Source organism: Kogia breviceps, chromosome 19 (assembly GCF_026419965.1).
Source record: "Kogia breviceps isolate mKogBre1 chromosome 19, mKogBre1 haplotype 1, whole genome shotgun sequence".
Taxonomy (NCBI): domain Eukaryota; kingdom Metazoa; phylum Chordata; class Mammalia; order Artiodactyla; family Physeteridae; genus Kogia; species Kogia breviceps.
The window spans coordinates 19978093-20002659 of NC_081328.1; the positions used below are offsets into that span (position 1 = coordinate 19978093).

At 43.8% G+C, this 24567-nt stretch overlaps 2 protein-coding genes across 6 annotated transcripts in view; both read left to right on the forward strand.

The window, feature by feature from the left end:
• Positions 1-497: 497 nt before the first annotated feature.
• Positions 498-19504, forward strand: LOC136793236 (WAP four-disulfide core domain protein 3-like). Its single transcript, XM_067021514.1, has 6 exons — positions 498-582; positions 10160-10261; positions 15579-15680; positions 16866-16967; positions 18995-19137; positions 19317-19504. The coding sequence occupies exons 1-6, from the start codon at positions 498-500 to the stop codon at positions 19350-19352; spliced, it is 570 nt and encodes a 189-aa protein (XP_066877615.1). The 3' UTR covers positions 19353-19504.
• A 4396-nt stretch (positions 19505-23900) lies between these two features.
• The window catches only part of HEATR6 (HEAT repeat containing 6), a 54433-nt gene continuing 53766 nt past the window's right edge, over positions 23901-24567 (forward strand). For 4 of the 5 annotated variants that reach the window (XR_010838328.1, XR_010838329.1, XR_010838330.1 and 1 more), the window contains exon 1: positions 23901-24019. Coding sequence is in view for 2 of the 5 variants with exons in the window: in XM_059048611.2 (XP_058904594.2) it covers positions 23923-24019 (97 nt within the window). In the remaining 3 variants the exon portion in view is untranslated. The remainder of the gene's footprint in view (positions 24020-24567) is intronic. The other variant, XM_067022011.1, reaches the window with a different exon arrangement.

A 24567-nucleotide genomic window follows, 5' to 3' on the forward strand; every position in this document is an offset into this window, starting at 1 on the left:
TTAAACATCATTACCATTGTGGTTCCACCCTCAGCCCTGGGAACCACTCAAAGCACATGTTCGCCATTGCCATCCTTGTGTAACTGGTCCTGCAGGACACAGCAGATGGGCCTCTGACAAAGAGCACCTGGCTTCATAATGTAAGCTCAAGTGCTCTGAAATTCTAATTTACACAAAGAAAATTCTTTTCTTTGACCACAGTTCCCAAAGGCACTAGGGAAACCAGGGGCAAGCTGTGATGAAGCAATGAATGAAGGGCTAAACAATGTTCCCGAGCTCTCCCATTAGATATTTGCATCTCCAAGAGACCATTCCCTAATCCGAGAAATCAGTTGCAAAATAGAACAAGGAAACTAGAACATCTGAGGGCACTCCCTTGAGGGCTTATATTTTGATACTCTTCCAGCTCTTCTGCCTCCTGCCCCACCTTCCTTTCTGGTGACACTGAGAGTATAAAATGGGGCTGGGCTCTGCCCGTGCATCACACAAAAGCCAACATGAAGACAGGCACCATCTTTGTTCTGGTGGCTTTCATCGTCTGGGAGCTGGAGGTGGCCTGTGCTCAAAGACCTGTTTCCACAGGTGAGGCTGCTGAGGGGATCCTCCCTGAGAGCAGAGAAGGCACAGAGCCCAGTGTTAGACTTGGGGATGGTTTGGCACAGAAGCTGCCGTGTCCCCACCTGCAGAGTGGAGATTCGGCATTGATCAGATGCATTTCCTTTGATCTAAATGAGCGATCAACCTGAGTTTCCCATTCCCCTTATCCGATTGGGTTGGATCTGATATGTATCTCTAAAAGGGATACGTGTGGTTTATCTTACCATTTTGGTTGTTATTTTATTTACTGTTGTAGATATCTTTGTTAGATACATAGTCTTTTGTTATATAATCTATTTTATTTGTGTAATCTCTCTCTCCTTTCCCCTCTCTCTTACTATATGTTTTGCATTTAGAAAGGGTTTCGTTTTTTGTTCTATTAGTTACCTTAAACTAAGACCTTTGAGTACCACCCTTGGTCCCCCTTTTTTTATTATTATCTATAGGTTTCCTGCTATGAGTAATAGTCATAATGAAATTAGCTAATTTCCTTCTTTCCTTCCTCCCCACTCCCCTACCCCCAGCAGCTGATTTTAACCAATATCCTTTCATTCCTACTTAATCATATTAAGGTACTTAGCAAGCTTACTCTGTTTTTCCTATGTTCTTTCCTTCCCCCTCCCCGATTTTTAATAGGTATATTGTCAAAACATATAGCTATTTCATAGACTCTCTCCATAGACCATTATTAAGTCTTAATTCTACTGTAAGTATATATCTAATGGCCTTACTAGTCCCCGTTTTGATGTCTCTCCAGTACTTTGGTTGGCTGACGATCAATCTCTAGTACATTCCTCAGGAAGTTCCCATGGCAACAATGTCCCCAGTCTTCTCCATCAGTCACCTCATTGCTTCCTGCAGATTTCTGCACAGATGCAGATACCTCACTGGTGTGGTAGATGACAGTGGTATGTCTCCTTCCATCCACTCATATTTTGGAGTTTGAGGGGCTACCTTGTTCCACAGTTTTGTTGTCTATGTGTTTTGAATTTTGCTATTTTGATTGCTCTGTGTGTTTTTAAGGGGAAATTATAGAAGATTCAAAAATTATGCCAACGTACACAATTAAAACCACCTTCCCAAAATCTGACATTATTTTTTTGTAATAACTTCTAACTTTCTCCTTTGTGAAGTGTCTGTTCAACCCTTTTGTCCATTTTTCTATTAGGTTGTCAATTGCTACTGTTGATTTGTAAGGGATTCTGGATACAAGTTTGTTGTATATATGTATTATAAACATTTTCTCCCCATGTAGCTTTTCTTTTCACTCTCTTAATGGTGTCATTCAATGAAGAAAAGTTCCTAATTTTAATGAGGTTCTATCTACTATCTAGTTTAATGGTCAGTAATATTTCTGTAATATTTAAGAAATATTTGCCTATCATGAGATCATGAAGCTATCTATTATAGTATCTTCTAGAAGCTTTATTGCTTTACCTTTCACTTTAGTCTGTAACCCATTTGGAACAGAGTTTGTAGTGTGGTGTGAGGTAGGGGACAAGTTCCTTTTTTTCATAGGGACAGTCCAGTTAATCCAACCACACTGAAGTACTGTAACTTTGTTTAAAATTGTCTTGATTCTTATCTTGATTATTGTTGGTTTGGGAAACTTACATATAAACTTTTAGAATTAGCTTATCCATTTTTGTGAAAAATCCTTCTACGATTTCTACTGGGATTGTATTAAATTTCAATTTGGGGGAAACTGATATCTTTATAACACTGAATCTTTTCATCCATGAACATGGAGTCTCTCTCCATTTATAAGACAGTTAAATTTTTTTCTTAGTAATGTAGTGTAGTTTTCTGCACATAATTGGTTAGATTTATTTCTAGGGAACTGATGGTTTTTGAAAGGTATTGTAAAGGCATTGAGAGTATTTATTTTCGAATCATAAGACTTCAAAGATTTTAGTTGCGTCTTCCCTCTTGCCAGAAGTTTGTGTTAATGAGTGTTCAGAAGACAGGGACTGTGGAAAAGGAAGAGAATGCGTGGAGGATGGCTGTGCGCGTATCTGCTCCCCACAGACTGAAACAGGTGAGCCCTGACTTTCTCCACCCAAGCCTATCCTGGGAGAATTAGGAGCTTGGTGTTACCTGAGCTTGCACAATTGTGTGATCACCCAGAGAAACACACCCGAATGCCTGAGGTGTCCCTCTCTTCTTGCCCTTTGAGGGAAAGGTTGGTCTCGGAACCTTTATCCCAACATTTTCAAGTATGAGAATCCTAAAAAAAAAAAAAAAATCTCATTTAATTTTTCACAAGGAATAACGTATTTTTTACAGAAAAGTCAGGAACTACGGAACAAATTGATGGCAAGATGTGCCTGTAATCTTATTACCAGGAGATAAACATAGTTACATGTATGTTCATATCCTTCCACAAATATACTCAGGGGGTATGGTGCCAAATAATCATGGCATCACACGCCACAAACATTTTTAAACTTTCCTTTTTTTCTTTTTACTCTCAATAATATGTAGTAAATAGCTTGCTATGAGCATGGACATATTTCTACAACTCTATTTTTTTCAAAGACATCAAAGCCTTTTTACTGTGAATGTATCACATTTTGTTTACTACTTCTTGACCAATGGGCTTTTAAACTTCGCTAATATTTTGCTATCAAAGGGTTCCCTTGGAACTAAATCGTTCCATTTATAACTTGATTATTTCCTTAGGAAACATTGCTAGAAATGATATTGCTGACTCAAAGGGCATGCATGTTTTTTAAAATCCAAAGATACTTGGCCAATTTGCTTTTGTGAGGATGTATTGTTTATGTCAAAAAGTTTCGGGCTTCCCTGGTGGCGCAGTGGTTGAGAGTCCACCTGCCGATTCGGGGGACGCGGGTTCGTGCCCTGGTCCGGGAGGATCCCACATGCCGCGGAGCGGCTGGGCCTGTGAGCCATGGCCGCTGGGCCTGCGCGTCCGGAGCCTGTGCTCCGCGGCGGGAGAGGCCACGGCAGTGAGAGGCCCGCATACCGCAAAAAAAAAAAAAAAAAAAAAAAAAGTTTCATAAACTTCAAAATGCTGGATATATTTTAATTTTAAATTACGTGCAATTTAAAAACAACTTCAAAGATGTTTATGAAATATTGTTTTTAGGGAATGTTTCAAAGATCCTTTGCCATAAGTTGGCATCCCACATGATGGGAAAAGAGTGAAAAACACATATCTGGCAACCTCTCTGTGCCAGATCTTTTTCAAAATACATTATTTTGTTTAATCTTGAGAACTTTAGGTATAAAAGATGTAGGTGTTCATTTCACGTCCATTTTAAAGATGAGGAAACTAAAGAATGAACCAAATATATTTTCTTTTTCTCACCTTACTGTGATTCCTGTCCACCCTCTTCCTTTTTTCTTTTTTTCTATTTTTATTTTTTTAACATCTTTATTGGAGTATAATTGCTTTACAATGGTGTGTTAGTTTCTGCTGTATAACAAAGTGAATCAGCTATACATATACATATATCCCCATATCCCCTCCTCTTGCGACTCCCTGCCACCCTCCCTATCCCACCCATCTAGGTGGTCACAAAGCACCGAACTGATCTCCCTGTGCTATGTGGGTGCTTCCCACTAGCTATCTATTTTACATTTGGTAGTGTATATATGTCCATGCCACTCTCTCACTTCATCACAGCTTACCCTTCCCCCTCCCTGTGTCCTCAAGTCTGTTCTCTATGTCTGCGTCTTTATTCCTGTCCTGTCCCTAGGTTCTTCAGAACCATTTTTTTTTTTAAGATTCCATATATATGTGTTAGCATATGGTATTTGTTTTTCTCTTTCTGACTTATTTCACTCTGTATGACAGACTCTAGGTCCATCCACCTCACTACAAATAACTCAATTTCATTTCTTTTTATGGCTGAGTGATATTCCATTGTATGTAAGTGCCACATCTTCTTTATCCATTCATCTGATGATGGACACTTAGGTTGCTTCCATGTCCTGGCTATTGTAGATCTGCAATGAACATTTTGGTACATGACTCTTTTTGAATTACGGTTTTCTCAGGATATATGTCCAGTAGTGGGATTGCTGGGTCGTATGGTACTTCTATTTGTAGTTTTTTAAGGAACCTCCATACTGTTCTCCATAGTGGCTGTATCAATTTACATTCCCACCAGCAGTGCAAGAGAGTTCCCTTTTCTCCACACCCTCTCCAGCATTTATTGTTTCTAGATTTTTTGATGATGGCCATTCTGACTGGTGTGAGGTGTTTTTTTTTTTTAACATCTTTATTAGAGTATAATTGCTTTACAATGGTGTGTCAGTTTCTGCTTTATAACAAAGTGAATCAGTTATACATATACATATGTCTCCATATCTCTTCCCTCTTGTGTCTCCCTCCCTATCCCACCCCATGTGAGGTAGTTTTTTTTTTTTTTTTTTAAGTTTTTGGCCTCACCCCACAGCATGTGGGATCTTAGTTCCCCAACCAGGGATTGAATCCACGCCTCCTGCGTTGGAAGGCAGAGTCCTAACCACTGGACTGTGGGGCAGGTAGTTTTGATTATAGTTTTGATTTGCATTTCTCTAATGATTAGTGATGCTGAACATCCTTTCATGTTTGTTGGCAATCTGTATATCTTCTTTGGAGGAATGTCTATTTAGGTCTTCTGCCTCTTTTTGGGTTGGGTTGTTTGTTTTTTGATACTGAGCTGCTTGTAAATTTTGGAGATTAATCCTTTGTCAGTTGCTTCATTTGCAAATATTTTCTCCCATTCTGAGAGTTGTCTTTTCATCTTGTTTATGTTTTCCTTTGCACCCTCCTCCTTAAGTCACTTGGATCGCACTGCAAACAGTGACACCAAGAAGTGCCTTAACGGTGCCCCTAACTTTCACTAGAGATCCCTGTCCTCCGGCTCCAGGGAGGGCAGAGCCTGAGCGCCTGGCCCAGGAGCTAAGTCTACGGTGTTAGCGACCATGTCGCCATCTGCTGGCTACCACTGTCTAGTGCATGACCTACCCAATCAACACAGCAGTACTGGCTAGAACTGAGGAGGTGGAAATGTCTGTAAATCTCACTTTTGCATTTAATCTTCATTACACCTTTTTCAAGGAAATATTATTACCCGTATTTCAAGTGCACGGAAACTGAGTCTCAGAGAGATTATGTGCTCATCCCAGAGCAGGCAGTTAATAAATGGCAGAGGTGGTCTCTTCACATCCAAAGCTAGAGCACTTCCCAGTACACCACACTGCCTCCCGAAGAAGTAATAATGAGGGGACATTATCCACATGGTTCTGTATTTTCCTCCACATTCAAACTATAAGAAAAAAACCCACCCCACCTCTTTGCACGGAGTGACCACAAGTGTGTGTCAGCTACTGGCCACACTCTGACTCATTCTCATGGCCGTGCTCCCCACTTAGGACATCTCCATCCTGCTCAGACCGCCTTGTCCTGTTCCCTGCAAAGCCAACTGGAGCAAGCCACCTCTGTCCCAGTGGGGTTTCCCCACCTCTGGCTGGCTGCGTGGGCTTCCCCTGCGACTCCCCTCCTGACCCGCACAGCCCCTCCCTGGGGAGCCACGGGAGGAGGTAGTGGGGGCTTCTGATGGGGAAGGCTATTCCTGGGGCTGACGTCATTGTCCTGGTTCATGGGAGATACGGTGTAACGAGCAGATTTGAAGTCGCACAGACCCCATTTGAACCCTGGCCCCTCATTTTCCTAGCTCTGAGTTGGGTGCACGTCACTCATCCTAAAATGGTGATAATAGTTCATACCTCACAGGGTCATTCTAAGGAGTGAATGAGGTTGTGCTAAATACTTAGCCCGGTGCCTGGCACTTAGCAAGTGCTCAATAAATGGTGGCCAAGAAACAAGTGAAGGGTTGAGGCCAGGTATACACCTTCCCCGAGGCTCCCTTGGTCAAGAGGGAGCATCCGTGTGGAGGTGAAGCTTTCAGGGCCTGGAGTCAGACAGACATTCTCTTGGCTTTAGGCTTGACTGCTTACTGGCTGTGAGATCGTTTTGTGAGCTTGGGTCTCCTCTCTGTGGACCCATAGACAAGTCATTAGTAAAGCTCAGAGCACCGTCTATTTCTAAGGTTTCAATACATATTTCCAAGTGGCCTCGTAAGGACCCTTTGAAAACATCAAAAACGTTAAAACGTAACATAACGGAGCTTTTAGTATGTAACATGCATAAGGACACCATGCCTAATGGATTCAGTAATGCCACTGAATGGAAGTTTATGCTATTATTTACAGCTGTCTGTGCTTATATTTGAAAAGAGTAGCACAACACTTAATCATTTTATAGACAATGTATGGGTTTCATGGGGACTTGCTCACCGTATGCATTAACCCTGTGGTCTGGTCTTGCCTGACATGTACAAGGCTTAGGAACCTGGCCCCAGGAGCTCGGGCTGCCACATCACTCCCTGGCACTAGGTCCCGACTCGGGTTTCCTTAGGTGCTTGTGACATGGACTGGAGGTTGAATGTCAGACTGGGAGCTGGACCTTCCAAATTCTGTTAACCTTTAAAATCTCAGAGGCAGCCAGGGACTCCAGAAAGGCCAATACCCCTGGTTGCCAAAGGCCCCTTCTCTTAAAGGGATGAATGAAAGACTTTTTCCTTTCTCTCACCTCTGCCAGGGTTTATCTCTCCCCTATTCCCAGAGCAAAGAGAGTCCCATTAGATTTTCATGCCTACAATTGTCTCCCAATTTGTACTAAGGGGTGGCTTGGTTCCAGACAGGAAAACCATAGCCTCAAACCTACAGAGGGTGAGAAATCTTTACGGCAGCAGCCTGTGTCGAAATGCAGGCAGTCATGACAGGCTGGATGGAGACCACCACTAGCTCACATGACACTTTTGGGAGAACTAGAAAAAGGCCCCTTACACTGGACAGAGTCTGGTGGGTGCCCAGTTTGGTAAACAAACACCTTTATCCATTATGGAAAAGGTGCCTCTCCCTCTGGGTGGAGGACTTCAAAAATGAGGTCGAGATGTGTTACAGTCCCACTCATCCTGTCACCAGACATAATTGTGTGACTCACAATCTGTAAAACCATACATGGCAGCCCTGGCTAGAGTGGATGAGGGGGAAGTATGCATGTCTTGATTTCTCATAACGTCTTTTTAAGTTGTAGTGTCATGCTCATTTCACAGACATGGGAATTGGGGCTCAGAAAGGTGACGTGACCTGTCAATACATGGCAAAGCCAGTCTCTTTAATTTGAAAAAACCCAGGACATTTTCATACACCCTCCCTGCAGGAAGTACCCTTCAAGAGTCACCATTTGCCCACTTCTGCCTCTTTCTTCATTCATTTCCTGAGGGCACAGAAATGCTAAGGACAAATGACCCAGCATCTTTGCACATGGTGTGTTCTGTTTTTTTTTCTGCAAGTCCCAACTGGAGCAAGCAGGCCCTGTCCCAGTGGGATTTCCCGTGTCTGGCTGGCTACCTGGCCTTCCTCCACACCTCCCCTCCCTTCCCTTAGTCAGGACCCATAGCCCCATCCTGAGAAGGGCTTCTGATGGGAGCAGCTATTCCTGGGGCTGTCATCACTGTCCTGGTTCGTGGGTGAACACAAATGCTAGTGCCACAGAGACCTAGGAGCAGTAACGAGGAAGCTTCTTTTCAAATCTGTCTTTGGAATCAGACTTATCAGATGCTGTGTCAGCTTTTATCTTTCTCTGTGGTCTTGTGGAATTTGCTCGAGCTCCCAGAGCCTCAGTTTCTGTACATGGGGATTACGAAGACCTACCTCCTAGAGACCTTGTGACAAATAAATGAGATCACGGATGTGATTCACTTGCCTAGAGGTGGCACAATAACAGGGCTCACTAAATGGTAGAGAAAGGCACTGGGAGCATGGGAGCCAGAAATGCCCCATTTCTGAAGGTGCCCTTCATCGAAAGGGAGCATCACCCTCATGTGACTGTGAAATAACAGGATGTCCGGAGTCCAAAAATCTCCAGTTGAATCCCAGCCTCGCCATGGGCCCTCCGCTATTATCGCTTATGTCTCTGTTTGGAGGACAATTAACAAGCCTTCAATCAAACCCACAGCCCTGAACACCTTTAAGTGTTTTGATTCATATTTTCAAAATCACCCCATGAGGACAATGTAATTATGTAAAAAATGTCAGGCAACCCACATGACGGTTGATTATCCAGTTAACTCAGTGATGCTGCTATTAAACTGTTTTGTAATTTATTGGGTACAATAGGTTCCACGTGTGTTTGAAAAAGAGCAGTGTGTACTATTTGACAATATGTGGTGTCTAGAAGGATTTACCAACCTTATGCCTTAACTAATTCCCTGACAGAGACACAGTCACTCTGGGAAGCAACATCACGTTCTGAGCTCCTGCTATTTGCCAGGCAGGTTCTGAGATTATTGTTTTTAAATCTCAGAGGTACAGTAGTAACAAATATCACTGTTATAAAGATGAGGAAACTGAGGCTTACAGCAGTGAAATGACTTTCTTGTGGCAACATAGATAATGAGGGAGAGTCCAGGTCTGCCTGTGAAGCATATTGAAAGGGCATATTGAAAGCCCTCTATTGTGGCCTCCATTTGCATAAATTAGAATATATCCTATTCTCTTGTATAAAGTATCCTATCATGCATGACATACATCTTTTAAAATTTAACATGAATTGTGGACATCTTTCCATGTCCACACAAATACATCTCATTCTTTGTGGATTATGTGATGACTAATGAATAAATTTACTGTAATTCATTTAACCAATTCCCTTTTGGTGGTCATTCTATTTGTGTGACATTTTTTGCTGTTGCCCAGGTTGCTGTAATGAAAGTGATTTTATATTTTTGTCCATAGGTGGAAATGTTTCCTGTAAAATATATTTCTTAGGAGGGAAATGAAAAGGTCAAGGTTATGAATGTTTGTTTCCATAAATATTCTCTCCCTTTCCTCTCCTCTTTCTCCCTCCCTCTCTCTCCCTCCCCGCCCTTTCCTTCCTTCCTTCCGATACCCCCTCCCTCCCCCATCTTCCTCATTGACCAGAAGGACTTTCCCCCTTTTCTATGGGATGAGAACTCACATCATGTCCAGCATCTTCTCTCTGCTCAGAGCTCTAAGCCTTGTGTGTGTTAAAAGGAGCTTCTGAAATTTCGAAAAATTTTTCTTTCAGCAGAGCCTGTTGTTGTCTAATTCAACAAAGCCTAATTTGAAACTCACTGCCAAGCCCTGGCCCCTTTATTCCAGGCTGATGTGCCCTCCCCACAAAGCAGGGGCTGCCATTGACTCAATGAGTGGGCGGGGTGGGGTGGGGCATTAGGCAACCAGTAACTAGGAAGAATTAGGAACAAAAGATACATTGAATCAACATCTCGGAATAATATCATCTCATTACATCATGTACATTGTGAAAGCATTCTTTAAACTGTAAAGTTCTATTCAGATTGTGAATTTTTTGCAATAGTAGACATTTTATAAATTACGTAATTTGTTAAAGTGATAAAATGTAGATTCTATCTCGTAGGAAGGGCTCCGCTCATTCTCTGCTCCAGTCCCTTTCTAGTACCTGCTCCTGAGACTTAAGTTTTTGATGCATCTTCTCTGGCAGCCCGCTGTTTGATCGAGTGCTGGAACAACTGGCACTGCGGAATGAGGAGATGGTGCATCCAGAAGGGCTGTAGCCGATTCTGCTCCGCCTTCCCCAAAACAGGTAAGACCAGGAGCCCTGCCTGATTCCCCAGCCAGCTGTGCCAGGGTTAGCCCTGCCCGGCCTTTCCAAAACTGTGCTGCTGATCAGAAATGGGACAGAAACCCATAAGTGTTCCTGGAGGCTCTTCCTCCACTCTTGCCCTTCCTTACAGGGGGAAAACAGGTGAGAGAGCCATGTGCCCATGTGTCGTTAATAAAGACCCCTTAAAAAGACCTTTAATCATTTCCCTTTTTTTTTCTACAAGTGAAGCTCATTGTATAAAAGTCAGAAACTACTGATGAGCCTATATATGTGTATATATGTATATACTATGATTATGGTATGATCATTATATATATGGTATGCTTATAGAATCATAATATTTTGACTGTCTAGAAAATAGTGAACACTTCCACAGCATTATACTTATTATCTGTATTTATATAAATATTAATGATATTTACTATTATTATATTTTTAACCCCCAAAAGCCATACCATAAATACTTTTTTGTCGGGTGCATCTTTCACTGTCAACACAATGTATTTCATTTTACTTTATTTCACATATTTAATTATTAAATTAATTAATAATTAATTAAATTTACTGTATCCCACCATATAGAATATACTACATCACCTCAGTAAATCACCTTCTAGTGGACATTTCAGGTGGGATTTTGTATTGTTATTTTGTTTATTGTTGCTATTCTAAGCAATACCTCAATGCTGGTTCTTCTCACTAGATTTTGTGTACCTCCTTATTATGCCTGGATGAAGAAACTGAGGTTTCTTGGGTTTAAGTGACTGTGAATTGCTTGTGGTTATAAAACCTGGCTAAGTCAGGATTGATGCCGGCTGGCTCCGGAGCCTTCAAATCTCACCTCTGCAGCTCACCACAGTGGGGTTTAGGGCAAGTTACTTAACCTCCAGTTCCTCTGCTGCAACATGGGTCAACACCTATCGCAGAGGGTATGGTGAGGACTGAATGCGCTAATGTACATCATGTATTTGGCCCTGACCCTAGCACATAATTTAAAAAAAAATTAATGGTAGGGAAAAGAACAGAGTCACAGGAAATACTGTTAAGTAGGAGGCAACACCACATGGGGTTAGGACTTTATTTCAAAACGTTGTATGTAATATTTTTAACTCCCAGTCTCCTCATCAGAGAAACCCAGAAAATGATATCTCCGTTACTACATTGTGTGAGGTTTAAATGAAATATATGAATGTATATAGTACTGTCAGCCTTTTAAAAGAAAAAGGTAAGCAATTCAGCCAGCAAAATTGAGTTTACTCGAGAACAGCAGAGGAGTTGCAATTGGAGACCAGCAAGATGTGGCAAACCACGGGCAAGTCTGGAGAACAAAGAAGAGCGCGCTTTTACAGAGGACAGGAGGAAGTTGGGAGGGGTTGTTTCATACAGAAGTTCATTGGAGGAAAGTGAGAGTCTGAAGTGGTGGTAGCTTCTCATTGGCTGCAGGCGAGGGCGGCTCCTGGTCGGCGGCCAACAGGAAATCTTCCTCTTTCCTGCTGGAGGACGCAAGCTGCCATGAGTGGTACCTGCGTGAGAGCCCTTCCTTCGTGGTTTCCTCGCTCCGATTTTGAGTTAGGTTTCCTTAACACGTTTTTCACAGTATAAACATCTGCAGAAGCAGATGTGCTCAGAAAACCAGTGACTCATTGCATGGGGCCGCCCTGTGGCAGAACTCATGGGAGCTGGGACAAGCAAAAAGAATCTTAGCATCCACTCCTCCTCTGCCCTCTTTTCCTCCTAAACCTGGCTAATTTAATTCAGGTCACCCAGAAGAAAAAAATGAGGGCTTCCCTGGTGGCGCAGTGGTTGAGAATCCGCCTGCCGATGCAGGGGATGCGGGTTCGTGCCCCGGTCTGGGAAGATCCCACATGCCATGGAGCGGCTGGGCCCGTGAACCATGGCCGCTGAGCCTGTGCGTCCGGAGCCTGTGCTCCGCAACGGGAGAGGCCACAACAGTGAGAGGCCCGCGTACCAAAAAAAAAAAAAAAAAAAAAAAAAAAAAAGAAATAAAAATCGGAAAAGAACAGATGAGACTCTTAGATTGGACACATAGTTTGTTGGACATGATCAGCCTCTACTCTCAAATTATTTGTGTAAGAAACTCCACATTTCAAATGAGGACTCTATCCTGGAGAAGAAATAGATGCTACAGGAAGCCGGTGTTTGTGCACTGTCTCAGCTGGCAGAGTTGTAGCAGAGATTATTTGTTCTTTTCTTCCTTTAACGTCAAAGCTCTGGAAATCTTACAGGAGATGAACTCATTCACGGAACAGTCCCACCAGACCAGAGAATAAGTGCATGCAGGGGTTATACCATCCTCAAGACAGGAGCCAGGAGCTGGAAACCTGGGGCCTGAACTCTCCTCCCATCAGGTCTGGGGACCTCTGACCAGAGCCTCAACCCAAGGTCTCTCAGCCAGACTCACTGGGGGCAAGCTGGTGCCCACATTAGCTTGGTTTCCCAAAGCCACAGGGATGTCAGTCTCACTGTTGATCAGTGGTGTCAGTTTCCCTGCAGCCTGCTGGGATTTGACACTTCCTTCTCTTGCTCTCTGCTTCCGGGGCACACAGCAGGGGGCCCCACTCCCTGCCCCCTAAAAAGGCTTTGGTTGCACATTCTCTTTAATTTGGCTCACTTCTTTCAGGGCACCCTACCACCCCCCCCACCCCCCAATCTTCCTAGCAACGTTTCTGCTCAATTCTCTGCACAGATGGATAAGAATAAAATCTGAGAGGTCCCTTAACAAGTTACACCCCCAATTGTTCCCCAGATTTGCTCTCAAGCAGTGCCCCAGACCAACCCTTTGCTCCCTCAGGCTGAATTTTTTTCCTGCCCAGTATGGTTTCTTTATATGTAAGTTGGTGATCACTAAGGTCTTGATACTGATCTGTGACTCTAAAAGCACAAGTAGCAAAATCAGTCAAGTCACTTAAAGAGGAGACATTCCTTTGACCCAAAAGGCCACTGGTTACAATGAGCACCTTGCAAGCACACCCTCAGCTTCACTGCCAAGGAAAGGACCAGGCTGTGCTTCTGCTGCAGTCAGGATGACAGAGGGACCTCATCCTGGATCCGGTGACTTTAACGGTTTCTTCATGTCACTCGGCTTCACAGCTTCAGTGACACAAGGTGGCTTTTGCTCAATGAGCCTTTGATCAATTACCCCGCTACCTTTCTAAGTATGTGGTACCTTCATCCCTCTAATCCCAGGGAAGGGAAGAGGAGGCAATAGAGTTAGCCACGTGGTGGACTTGAGCCACTGGAAACCCCTGGTGTTGGCTGCTGGCAGTGCATCTGTGATGGTGTCACAAACAGCAAGAGATCTCAGGAGGCACCAGGGTTTGGGAGGCTGAGAACCAGCACCATTTCCGTGGTGAGAGAGGCCCAAACTGGGAACCATGTAGGTAGAATGCCACCCTATACACCTAGGAGAGGAAAGCCATCTTTGTAGGTGCAGTGGTGGTCAGCGTGGAAAAGGTTACACTGGTCTCCAACAGATGCCTGGGAGGTCAGGGGTGAGCATAGTTCCTCAAGTGTTTGTTTGTTTCTTTTAAATTAATTAATTAATTTGGCTGCGCTGTGTCTTTGTTGTGGCACACGAGATCTTTAGTTGTGGCATGCAGATCTTTAGTTGCAGCATACAAACTGTTAGTTGTGGCATGAGGGATCTAGTTCCCCAAGCAGGGATCGAACCCAGGCCCCCTGCATTGGAAGTGCAGAGTCTTAACCACTGGACCACCAGGGAAGTCCTGTTCCTCAAGTGTTTATGGGTTCCTACCCTGAAGGCTGACCATTAACCTCCCCCACCCCCCAAAAAAGTCATTGTGCCTCCCAAAAGACACATTGGACCCTCAGGCGTATGAGGCCCCAGCAGAACCAATCCAAGAAGCCACGAGGGCATACGTGTCTGTTGGGGAATCACAGAGAAGGTAGTGGTTCAATATGGACTTTGGGGCCAGGTCCTCCCGGGTTCCAAACCCCAGAACCACCACTCACAAGCCCGGACTGTGGGCGAGTCATTTATGTTCTCTGAGCTCCTATTTCCTCATTTCTTAAATGGGAATGATACATATCTCAACAGCTCTTTCTTGTGTGTGCAACTGTTAAACACAGGACTTGCTCTGTGAGTATGAAAATCCTTCTTCTGTTTTCCTGCTGATCAACAGCTTTGGCCAAAAAGCTGAAGCTTAGTTCTCTGAATTTTCTTTATTTTCTTAACATATGTTTCTTTGTTTGTTAAAGTCACACATTTCTTGCCTAAATTAAAATGTCATAGACTAAACAAAAAAGGCTAAATCTGCCTACAGTTCTATCCCCTTTGAATAATCACCATTAATTGTTGGGTAAACATTATTTCAATGTCCTCTATGAATATGCTAATATATACTTATTTTTATAATATGTCCTGTTTCATTCTCCATTACACTGTGTGATATATACCATGTATAAGTGGGTCCATTGCCTAATTTCCGCCATGTGTATGGTAGCTTCCAGATACCCACACCTAAGGCTTCTTTGTGTTCACTGAGGATTTTATTCTTTTTCTTTTTTCTTTAATTTTTTATTTTATATTGGAGTATAGGTGATTAACAAAGTTGTGTTAGTTTCAGATGTACAGCAAAGTGATTCAATTATACATATACATGTATCTATTCTTTTTCACATTCTTTTCCCATTTAGGTTTTTACATAATATTGAGCAGAGTTCCCTGTGCTATACAGTAGGTCCTTGTTGGTTATCCTTTTTAAATATAGCAGTGTGTACATGTCAATCCCAAATTCCCTAACTATCCCTTCCCTCCACCCTTCCCCCACTGGTAACCATAAGTTCATTCTCTAAGTCTGTGAGTCCATTTCTGTTTTGTAAATACGTTTATTTGTATCATTTCTTTTTAGATTCCACATAACAGCAATATCATACGATATTTGTCTTTCTCTGTCTGACTTACTTCACTCAGTATGACAACCTCTAGGTCCATCCATGTTGCTGCAAATGGCATTTCATTGTTTTTAATGGCTGAGTAATATTCCATTGTATATACATGCCACATCTTCTTTCTCCATTCCTCTGTTGATGGACGTTTAGGTTGCTTCCATGTCTTGGCTATTAGAAAAGGTGCTGCAATGAACATTGGGGTACATGTATCATTTTGGACCATGTTTTTCTCCCGATATATGCCCAGTAGTGGGATTGCATGGTAGTTCTATTTTTAGTTTTTTGAGGAACCTCCACACTGTTTTCCACAGCAGCTGTACCAATTTACATTTCCACCAACTCACTGAGCCTTTTCTGATGTTAGGCATCTGTTTGGACCAATGCCAAGACAACTGGGACTGTGAGCCTGGAGAACAATGTATCAGGAAAGGATGTAACCAAATCTGCTCTTCAGACCAGGACCCAGGTAAAAGCACACAGCCCTTCCCAGGTCCCCAAACCGCGCACAACACAGAGAGACTGTGTGCTTAGCTCTGCCCAGACTTCCCTTCCTTAGATGGTTAATTTCCAGCATCTCTGCTTTCAGGCTTGCCCTTCCAGAGGGAAAAGCATGTCACAGACCTGTGTGTCCTGACTTTTTGAGCACAGAAACTTCTTCTTTTATTTTGTTATACAACTAATAATGTTCATTATTAAAAACAACTCAGAAATACTACAAATTAAAAAGATAAATTATCCACTATCCCATTACCCAGATAACCACATTGACCTTTAAAATAAAAGCTTCCATGTTTCATACACACAGAGATATATTTTTTCAGATTTAACAAGGAATAAATGTTTATTTTGTGGTTACTGCATGTCTGGAACTGTGCTGAGTGCTGGGAGATAGTTAAGGAGAAGTCTTTGTCCTTAAAGATCTCATAGTAACAGAGACATAAACAAACAAACAAAAATCCAGGATATATGATTTTTACAAATACGGTGTTATAGCCCATCCCTAAACAATGAACACAATTCTATCACACATTTTAAAAAGCTTCATTGTTTTCCAGTATGTGGATATGCCTTCTTCTACTATTATAGAATTAGATAATCTATCATTTTGAGTTACTTTTTAATAACAAGGACAAGATAAATGTCCTTGAGCTAAATCATAGTAGGATAAATTCCTAAAAGTAGAATGGCCAAATTACATTTGAAAGCTTTTGATATAGATTGCTATATTGCCTCATGAAGACACCTTTCAACACCAAAAAAGCTATAGCCTCACTCCACATATTTGTAATTTAACAGACAAACATCTACTCGCATTGTGTATGTATATATGTGTGTTACTGATGTGTTTGTACTTATATTTATAAAAGCAAAGAGAAGATTCCAGAAGGAGCTACAGGAAATAGTAGATATCTCCTGGGAAATGGACTGGTTGGGTTGAGGGAAAGAGAGACTTCCTTTTTACTTAATATAGTTGAGTATTTTTTGTTTTTAAAATAAAAACATACTACTTTTATGATAGTGAAAAATAGGTAGATAGCTTGTCCATATTTTAAAAATTGGATAAAAGTTTAAACAAACCAACCTTCTCACAGCGCTCCCCTGTTATCCTGTCAGGCTTAACAGTTTTCAGCTGAATTTTTTCTACGAGTAGATATCTGTGTGGAGGAATGCCAAAGCTCCTGGGACTGCCCTTCAGGGAGGTGGTGTGTCTACAATGGATGTGGCTATATCTGCGTACCCTTCGAAAAACTAGGTAAGCACTGCAAGCTCAGCCGTCCACGTCCCTGACTAACTGAATGCTTAGCCCTGCCAGGACAGTGGCTCTCAGGCCAGCTGCACAGAGAGGAGGCGGCTATACTGGGGCCACTACTAACCTCTGGGAGAATTAGAAAAGAATGGAATTCTTCCAAGTCTAGAAGACCATGAAGACAGATTAATAATATCTTGATTTAGAAGTATTTGTAAACTTGAAAAAGCTGGAAATACTCTTAAAACAAAAATGAAATAACATTAAGGTACCAAATTATTCTTCAACAAGGGCTGGAAAGAACACGGTTATGAACAAGTTAGCTGATATCTCACACCCAAACACACGTCCACACTGCTGTGAAACACACAGGTCCATTCATTCGGTCCACCAGCATGTACGCCTGCCCAGGCAGATTCTTGCCAGCTATGGCTGGCTGGTACTCTTTCCCCACAGAACCTTCAACTCCCTTACTTTCTTGACTGAAAGCCTAGGATTGATCTTTGCTGCTGTTAAGTTTGGTGGGTGCATCAAAGTGGCCTGGGAGGGACTTCCCTGGCGGTCCAGTGGTTAAGACTGCAAGCTTCCAATGCAAGGGGCCGGGGTTTGATCCCTGGTTGGAGGACTAAGATCCCACTTGCTGCATGGCACAGCCAAAAAACAAACAGAAACCAAAGTGGTCTGGGAACTGGGGAGGCTGTAGAGTTAAGACTGGGTGTATCATCCAAGGAACAGCTTGCTAACATACCTCTACATTGTCTCAGGATCAAGGACCACACTTAGATGTTTTGGGGTGGGGGTGGGGGATGGAGGAGGATGTAAGGAAATCCCACAGATGAAGGAGATCTCTGCCCAACATGGAATAGAGAATTGTCAACCACCATTTCACTTGATTCACAAGAGTGATATGCAGCCTGCATTTTCCATGTTAGTTAGTCTCTCCTAACTCAATAGGGTAGACTGTTTTGGGGGGTGATATACAGCAGGGGTTCTCCCATATCAACACACATAAGAATGACCTTGTGAGGGGTACTTCCTTGGTGGTCCAGTGGTTGGAAATCCATCTTGCAATGCAGGGGACACTGGTTCGATCCCTGGTTAGGGAACTAAGATCCCACATGTCACGGGGCAACTAAGCCTGCGTGCCACAACTACTGAGCCCACACACCACAGTTAGAGAGAAGCCCACGCACCGCAACGAACGATCCCGGGGGGTTGCAACTAAGACCCAATGCAGCCAAAAATAAATATATATATTTTTAATGAATGACTGGGGGGAAGGCTTGTTAAATCCAGATTGCTGTGCCCCAACCCTAGAGTTTCTGTTTCAGTAGGTCTGGGGTGGGGCCCAAGAATCTGAATTTCTAACAAGCCCCCAGGGGATGCTGATTCTGCTGGGTCAGGGGACCCATTTTGAGTAGCACTAGATACTGGATTGGGGATCTTAGTTCCCTGACCAGGGATGGAACCCAGGTCACAACAGTGAAAGCGCCAAGTCCTAACCACTGGACCAGTAGGGAACTCCCTTTAAAAAAAAACAAAAACAAAAACAAAATACTTGAAACCTGGTCTTTTGTCTTTTATCTAATATTTCTTTCCAAATGCAGTCATCAGAGCCCTATACTAGAAGTAAGGCTGGTGGTGGTATTAGTACCCAGTCTGATTTTCAAACTGTGGGACTCTGTTCATTGGCGCCTGAAGGCATATAGAATTGGTGAGAAGTTGGCTCTGTCTGTGATCTGGGATTTAATTATCTAGTTTCAGGTGGAACAAAAAGAAGGGGGTTAATGGCAAGGCTCTCTCTTCTTCTCCCAAGATGCTGCAGCTGCTGGTCATCTGTGTGTTTTCCCATACACAAAACAGTACTGTGTGCCTCCAAGGTTTAGAAGGGGGAAAGATTGGGGGCATCAAGAGGGAAGAGGCTAAAGGTCCATCAGGGAGTGAGACACTTCAGCTCGCTGTCTCTCAGCACTGGGTCCCACTCCCTTCTACAGAGCCAGCCTGGTTTCTGGCAAGACTGTTTTGTTTTTCAGGTAAACGATTTGGAACTTGTCCACCAGTGCCAGAAGGATCGTATGGAAGTTGTGTTGACACGTGCCTAGGGGATGAAACCTGTCCCCCGGGACAAAAATGCTGCAGCAATGGTTGTGGACACGTTTGCCTAGAAGTTCAAAACGTGAGTATAAGATAGAGAGCTGCTTACGGGGAGGATGAGTCCCTGCTGGCCTTTGCCAGCCCAGAAGGGACCCCAACTGCCCCTCTGCTCACTGAAGTCTGGGTGACTTGTGGGGAAAGGTGGTTGGTAGCAAAGAGCAGGAATTTCTGGAAAGTGACATAATTACCTTTGTATTTTAGGAGCGTGACATCATTGTCCCTTTCGATGAAAATTGAACCTTGGTCTCCTTCAGTAACTATTCCCAAACATCATCTTTATTCTAAGATCTGTGCTTTCTTACTGACCCCAGGATCACAGGATGTGGATTTAAAATAACTTGGTTTAAGTGTTGAATTCTGGCAGTTGTTTGAGGAATCATGGGGTGACTGCTTCCAGAATTATCTTTCTTCTTAATAAAATGATTTCTGTAGCATTATCAAACCTGAGTCATTATTTCTATGTAAGATTACTAGTTCACTTACATTAGTACCTCTACCTCCAACAAGTATTTAACCCCAATCTATGGACCCTCTCTCTTTTGCATCATCCATCACCATTCATGTCCTCTGTTTCTTCCTCATCCTTTTCCCTGGGACCAGCCCAGGCACTAAACACTGCCTGGAAATCTAACCACACTTCCCACAGAACATTCACTCTCCCAACAACCAAGATTTCCACTTATCTTTCTTCAACTCCCCATCTCATCTACCTCTCACTCCAACTTCCACCATTCAGGTCTCACTGTCTATCTCATCTATCCTTCATTAGGAAAAGAACTGCAAATTTGCAAAACTGTCCTCCTCTTCTATCCGCATATATGTGTATCCATTTACTCTGCTTTATCCCCAGTAATAATGGGAAAAAAAAATGCTCCCTACTCCTATTTAAGTCCAACCCCTCCACTAACATTCTTCTTTTCTAGTGAAAGACTTCTCTAATTATTATCTCCAGTACCATAGACGTCTCCCTTACTACTGGATCCTCCCCTTGTCACACACCTATGCCTTGACTCCATGTTTCAATCCAGCTACCATCCACTCCACAGCTGAAACTCCAGATATCATTGTCTGTCTATATTTGCTTCTCTACTTCCTCATCACTGTTTCCATCCCCTATTCTCTCCGCAAAGGGCACGTCTCCCTCTTCCCTCTGATTGGCTCCAACCCCCATCTCACCTCACTCCAGGACTCCAACCAAGCTTCCTGTGGTCTACCACACACACTGAAACTTGGATAATGCCACTCATGTAGTCTGAACATCACCTACTACTGGGACCCTCTGAGCAGGGCACAAGGAATGGAGAGCTAGCATGCCCCCAAAACGCATCATCTCAGGACTTAGTAAAGTAGCAGAGAGCCCTATTGGGCCCCCAGTCTGGAGGATGGTGCCCCAAAGGAGTGACAACTAGATCGTGGTTCTTTTCTTGGCACCAAATGCTCCATAGAGGTTGTAAAGAATAGCCTCTTACTTTTAGGAGTTTAAAACCCAACCGAGAGTAAGGAAACATTTAAAGGAGAAGGAAAATATTTTATTTGATATATTTTTCAGTTTTAGATATTTCCCCTACATTATTTCCTTATCCTTACAACAGCCCTATGAGTTGAGTATGCTGAGCCTCCAACTCTTGATGAAGAAACATAGAGAGATTGTCAAGGTCATACAGCCAGGATGTAGTAGAACCTGTATTTAAATCCAGATTTTAGTGGCTCTAAAACTGTCTCTTTTTCTTATACTATACTACCTCCAAAAATAAAAATGCAAGATGCATATTTATCTGCAAATGTAATTCCAGCCAACCACTTTGAAAGCTGTTGTCCTCACCGCCTTCCCACAGTGGGAAGCACTCATAGTGTCGGGGCCTTAGGAATTGACACTGCAGGGTTTCCTAACATTTGGTTAGTGACTTGTTACATGATCTGTGTTAACATTTGGGAGACCAAGAGCTTGAAAGACCTGGATCAATTACACAGTCTCTGTGCCAAGCTAATTAGTCCCTAAAAGAGAGGCTATGGGTGCTGGGTCCTCCTGAAACTTTGAGAGATAAAGAGGGAACCTCTAAGGTTGGGTTGTGAGAATAGCACCATCTCACCTGACCGTGGATTGCAGTGTGCCTGGAGTCTAAAGTCTACATGATATGCCTGGGGAAGCAGTGGTTTCTGGCTGGTACATTTGGATCTGTGCAATGGAAAGTCACTGGTGGCCCCAAAATCTGTACTTATTTCCAGCTGGTCCAACTCCAAAATATTTGTCTACATTACCCTTTTTCTCCTCTTCACTGAACTTCACTTTCTCAATATCATGCTGAAATCCCAGGGCTCGCAAATATTCCCTCCTATGCCAATAAAATGCACAATAGGGTCACCCCAAAGTCCTTGAGCCTCAGCCTATAAGGAAGGAATGAAATTACATCTGAATTATAGCATAGGCTGGCACTTCTTAAATGCAATAAGAATGTAGTATTCCATAACGGCTGCACTATCACCACTATTCCGGATAAATAATAGTGACTTTAAGAAACTGGAATTTCCCCCCCAAAATAGCCCTTCTCTTTAGCAGTGGAGTGTGTGTGTGTGTGTGTGTGTGTGTGTGTGCGTGTGTGGGGGGGATGGTTGTGGGGAGGTGCGGGGGCTGGTTAGGGGCAAGAGATTAAATGGATTTGTCAAGAGCTTTGTTACTAGGGAAGTTCCCTGGTGGCCTAGTGGTTAGGATTTGGTGCTTTCACTGCAGAGCCTCGGGTTTAATCCCTGGTCAGGGAACCATCCCACATGACACGTGGCCAAAATACAAAAAAAAAAAAAAAAAAAAAGAGGGAGAGAGAGAGTGATGTGACTAATTAGAGTTCACATTGTATTAATTAGCTGCCCCAACAAATAAATCCCCAAATCTTACTGGCTTAACTCAGTTATGGTTTTTTCCTCCCTGGTGTGAAAACCAAAATGGGTATTCTTGAACAGCAGGCAGATTTCCTCCAAGTGGTAATTTTGTAAGCAGGCTCTTTCCATATTGTGGTTTCATCAACCTCCACATTTGGCTTCCAGGATCACTTGCCTAAGAGCTTCGGGCTAACAATAGGAAGAAGAGGATTGATGGCATGGGTTTGGGGTAGGGAGGGGGGTTAAGGGCTTTGCCCCAGAAGTGGGGCACATCACTTCTGCTCACACTGCCTGGAATTAGTCACATGGCCCTGGCCAACTGCAAGCAAAGCTGGGAGCTGTAATCTACTGTGTTCTTAGGAAGAAGAAATGAGTTTGGTAAAGTCTTTTACCCAGGAAGTCTGACGCTCTCACAGTTTGCAAAATTGCATAAGGAATAACCCATAAATGTACTCCTTAACCCACCTAGGGGTATTAGCAACTTGTGAGGTCAGTTGTTTGCCCAAAGGACCTCTAACTGGTGCGTTTCAGGAACTGTGACAAATGGAGCATAACAGGGGAGCTCTCTTCCTGTAGCCCCAGAATTAGGAACCAGGGACCCTCAGGAAACGTCAAGTATTGCGCTTTGTAAAAAGAAGTCAACCAGGGGCTTCCCTGGTGGCGCAGTGGTTGAGAGTCCGCCTGCCGATGCAGGGGACGCGGGTTCGTGCCCCGGTCTGGGAGGATCCCACATGCCGCGAAGAGGCTGAGCCCGTGAGACATGGCCGCTGAGCCTGCGCGTCCGGAGCCTGTGCTCCACAAAGGGAGAGGCCACAACAGTGAGAGGCCCGCGTACCGCAAAAAAAAAAAAAAAAAAAAAAAAAAAAGAAGTCAACCAGCTCCCCAGGGCCTTATTAAGAGGTTACAAACTGGTCCTGCCATTACCCACCAGCCCAGTCGTCCTCATCTCACATTAAGATAGACATCGTATGAAACACGGTTTTGATGGCCAGAATTCATACATGCCTCCCCCCCATCCCTGCTGCTACTGAGGAGGGAAGGGGGCCTATCCCTCCAGAAAACCAAGGGGAGCGCGTGTTTCAGAGAATCACTCCTCTAGTGTAAGAGCGTGTACGAGAAGGGGGGAAGTGAAATTCACTGCCTAGCTGGTTGGTGACTGCAGTCCCACCCCACCCCCACCCCAGTGCTTCATGATGGAAGGAGACATTCTGGAAGAGTTTAACACGTATATCGGGAACTTGGGTCCTCAGGAATGAAGGTGGACAAGGAGAGGTGGAACTCCAGCCCAAGACAATTACACGTATCATATAGGCAAAGGCCACCACGTCTGCCTGGTGCCCAGGAGTAGAAAGAATCAGACCAAGCCAGAAGGAGACTAGAGTCACCTCCTTACCACCAACAGGTGACCTAAGAGCACGCTTGCTGGCTGTCCTACTGCTTCTCCTTTGCCCTCTAGACCAGAGGTGCCAGGGCTCAGAGCAAGGAGGGGTGAAGCGAAAGAGCAGGCTGTACCTTCACCAGCTAGCACCCAGTTCCTACACTGCAATCACTGTGAGGACATATTCCTCATGGCCAGCACGTGCCTGGCCCAAGGAAGACATCTGATACGTGTGTTGAAAAAGGAACGAGTGAATGGAAGTATCCCAATTCACCTTCTTTCTCAGTCACTCACTGCTTTCCTGGTTTAGGAGTCATATTTGTCAGTCAGGAAGGTGTTCTCTTGGCTCAGAGACTTGCTTAGGCAACAGTGTGGCATAACCCAAGGTATACATGGTGTGTGTTCTCCGGACATGTCAGCTTCTGGGCAGGACTTAGGCTCCCACAGACTCTAGCCCCACCCTTGGCCTTTCATCACAGCTCAGGGCGCAGAAGAGGATAAATTTCAGCTGTTCTCAGCCTTGCTGCATCTTTACCAAAGACCTCCGACAGCGGCATGAATTTGGGAGGCTTCCTCCTCCTTGTGACCCTAGTCGCCCTCAGCTCAGAGGTGCAGGAGCTTCAGGCTGCCGTGAGACCCTTCAAACTTCTGGGTAAGTCCGTGCAGAAGGTAGCCCCGTCCTTTTTTGTATGAGGGAGCCAGAAAGTAAGCCATCGGGGGCTAGTGGGTGCAGGGGCAGGAGGGGAAGCAAGGAGAGATGGGAAGATATTCCTGTCAAGGAGCCATTGCAGGGACCCACCTTGACTGTAGACTCTCTCTGCTTCTGCTTTTACTTTCTCCCCTCCTTTCCCCAGGTCATTCCTCCATCTAAACTCTCCAAAAGGGGAGGCTTCTGCCCCCTCATCAGCCACCCTCCATCTCCCCAGCCTCTCTCTCTCTCCACCAGTTTCTTTGTCTCTTGCTGCAAATAAATTGGATCGCCTCGAGAAAATATTTTCTTAAATATGTGAACCATGAATCAACCCAATCTCTTCTTTTCCTTTTACCGCCAACATTCTCAAAGGGGTCACCTTCATTCTCCCCTTTCTTCCCCATAACTCATTCCTTAATCCCTTGAAGACGGACTGTAGTCTCCATCACTCTCCCAGATCTTCTTGACAAATCACTTGACTCTCTTCAGTAGCCAGAGTCTTCAGCCTC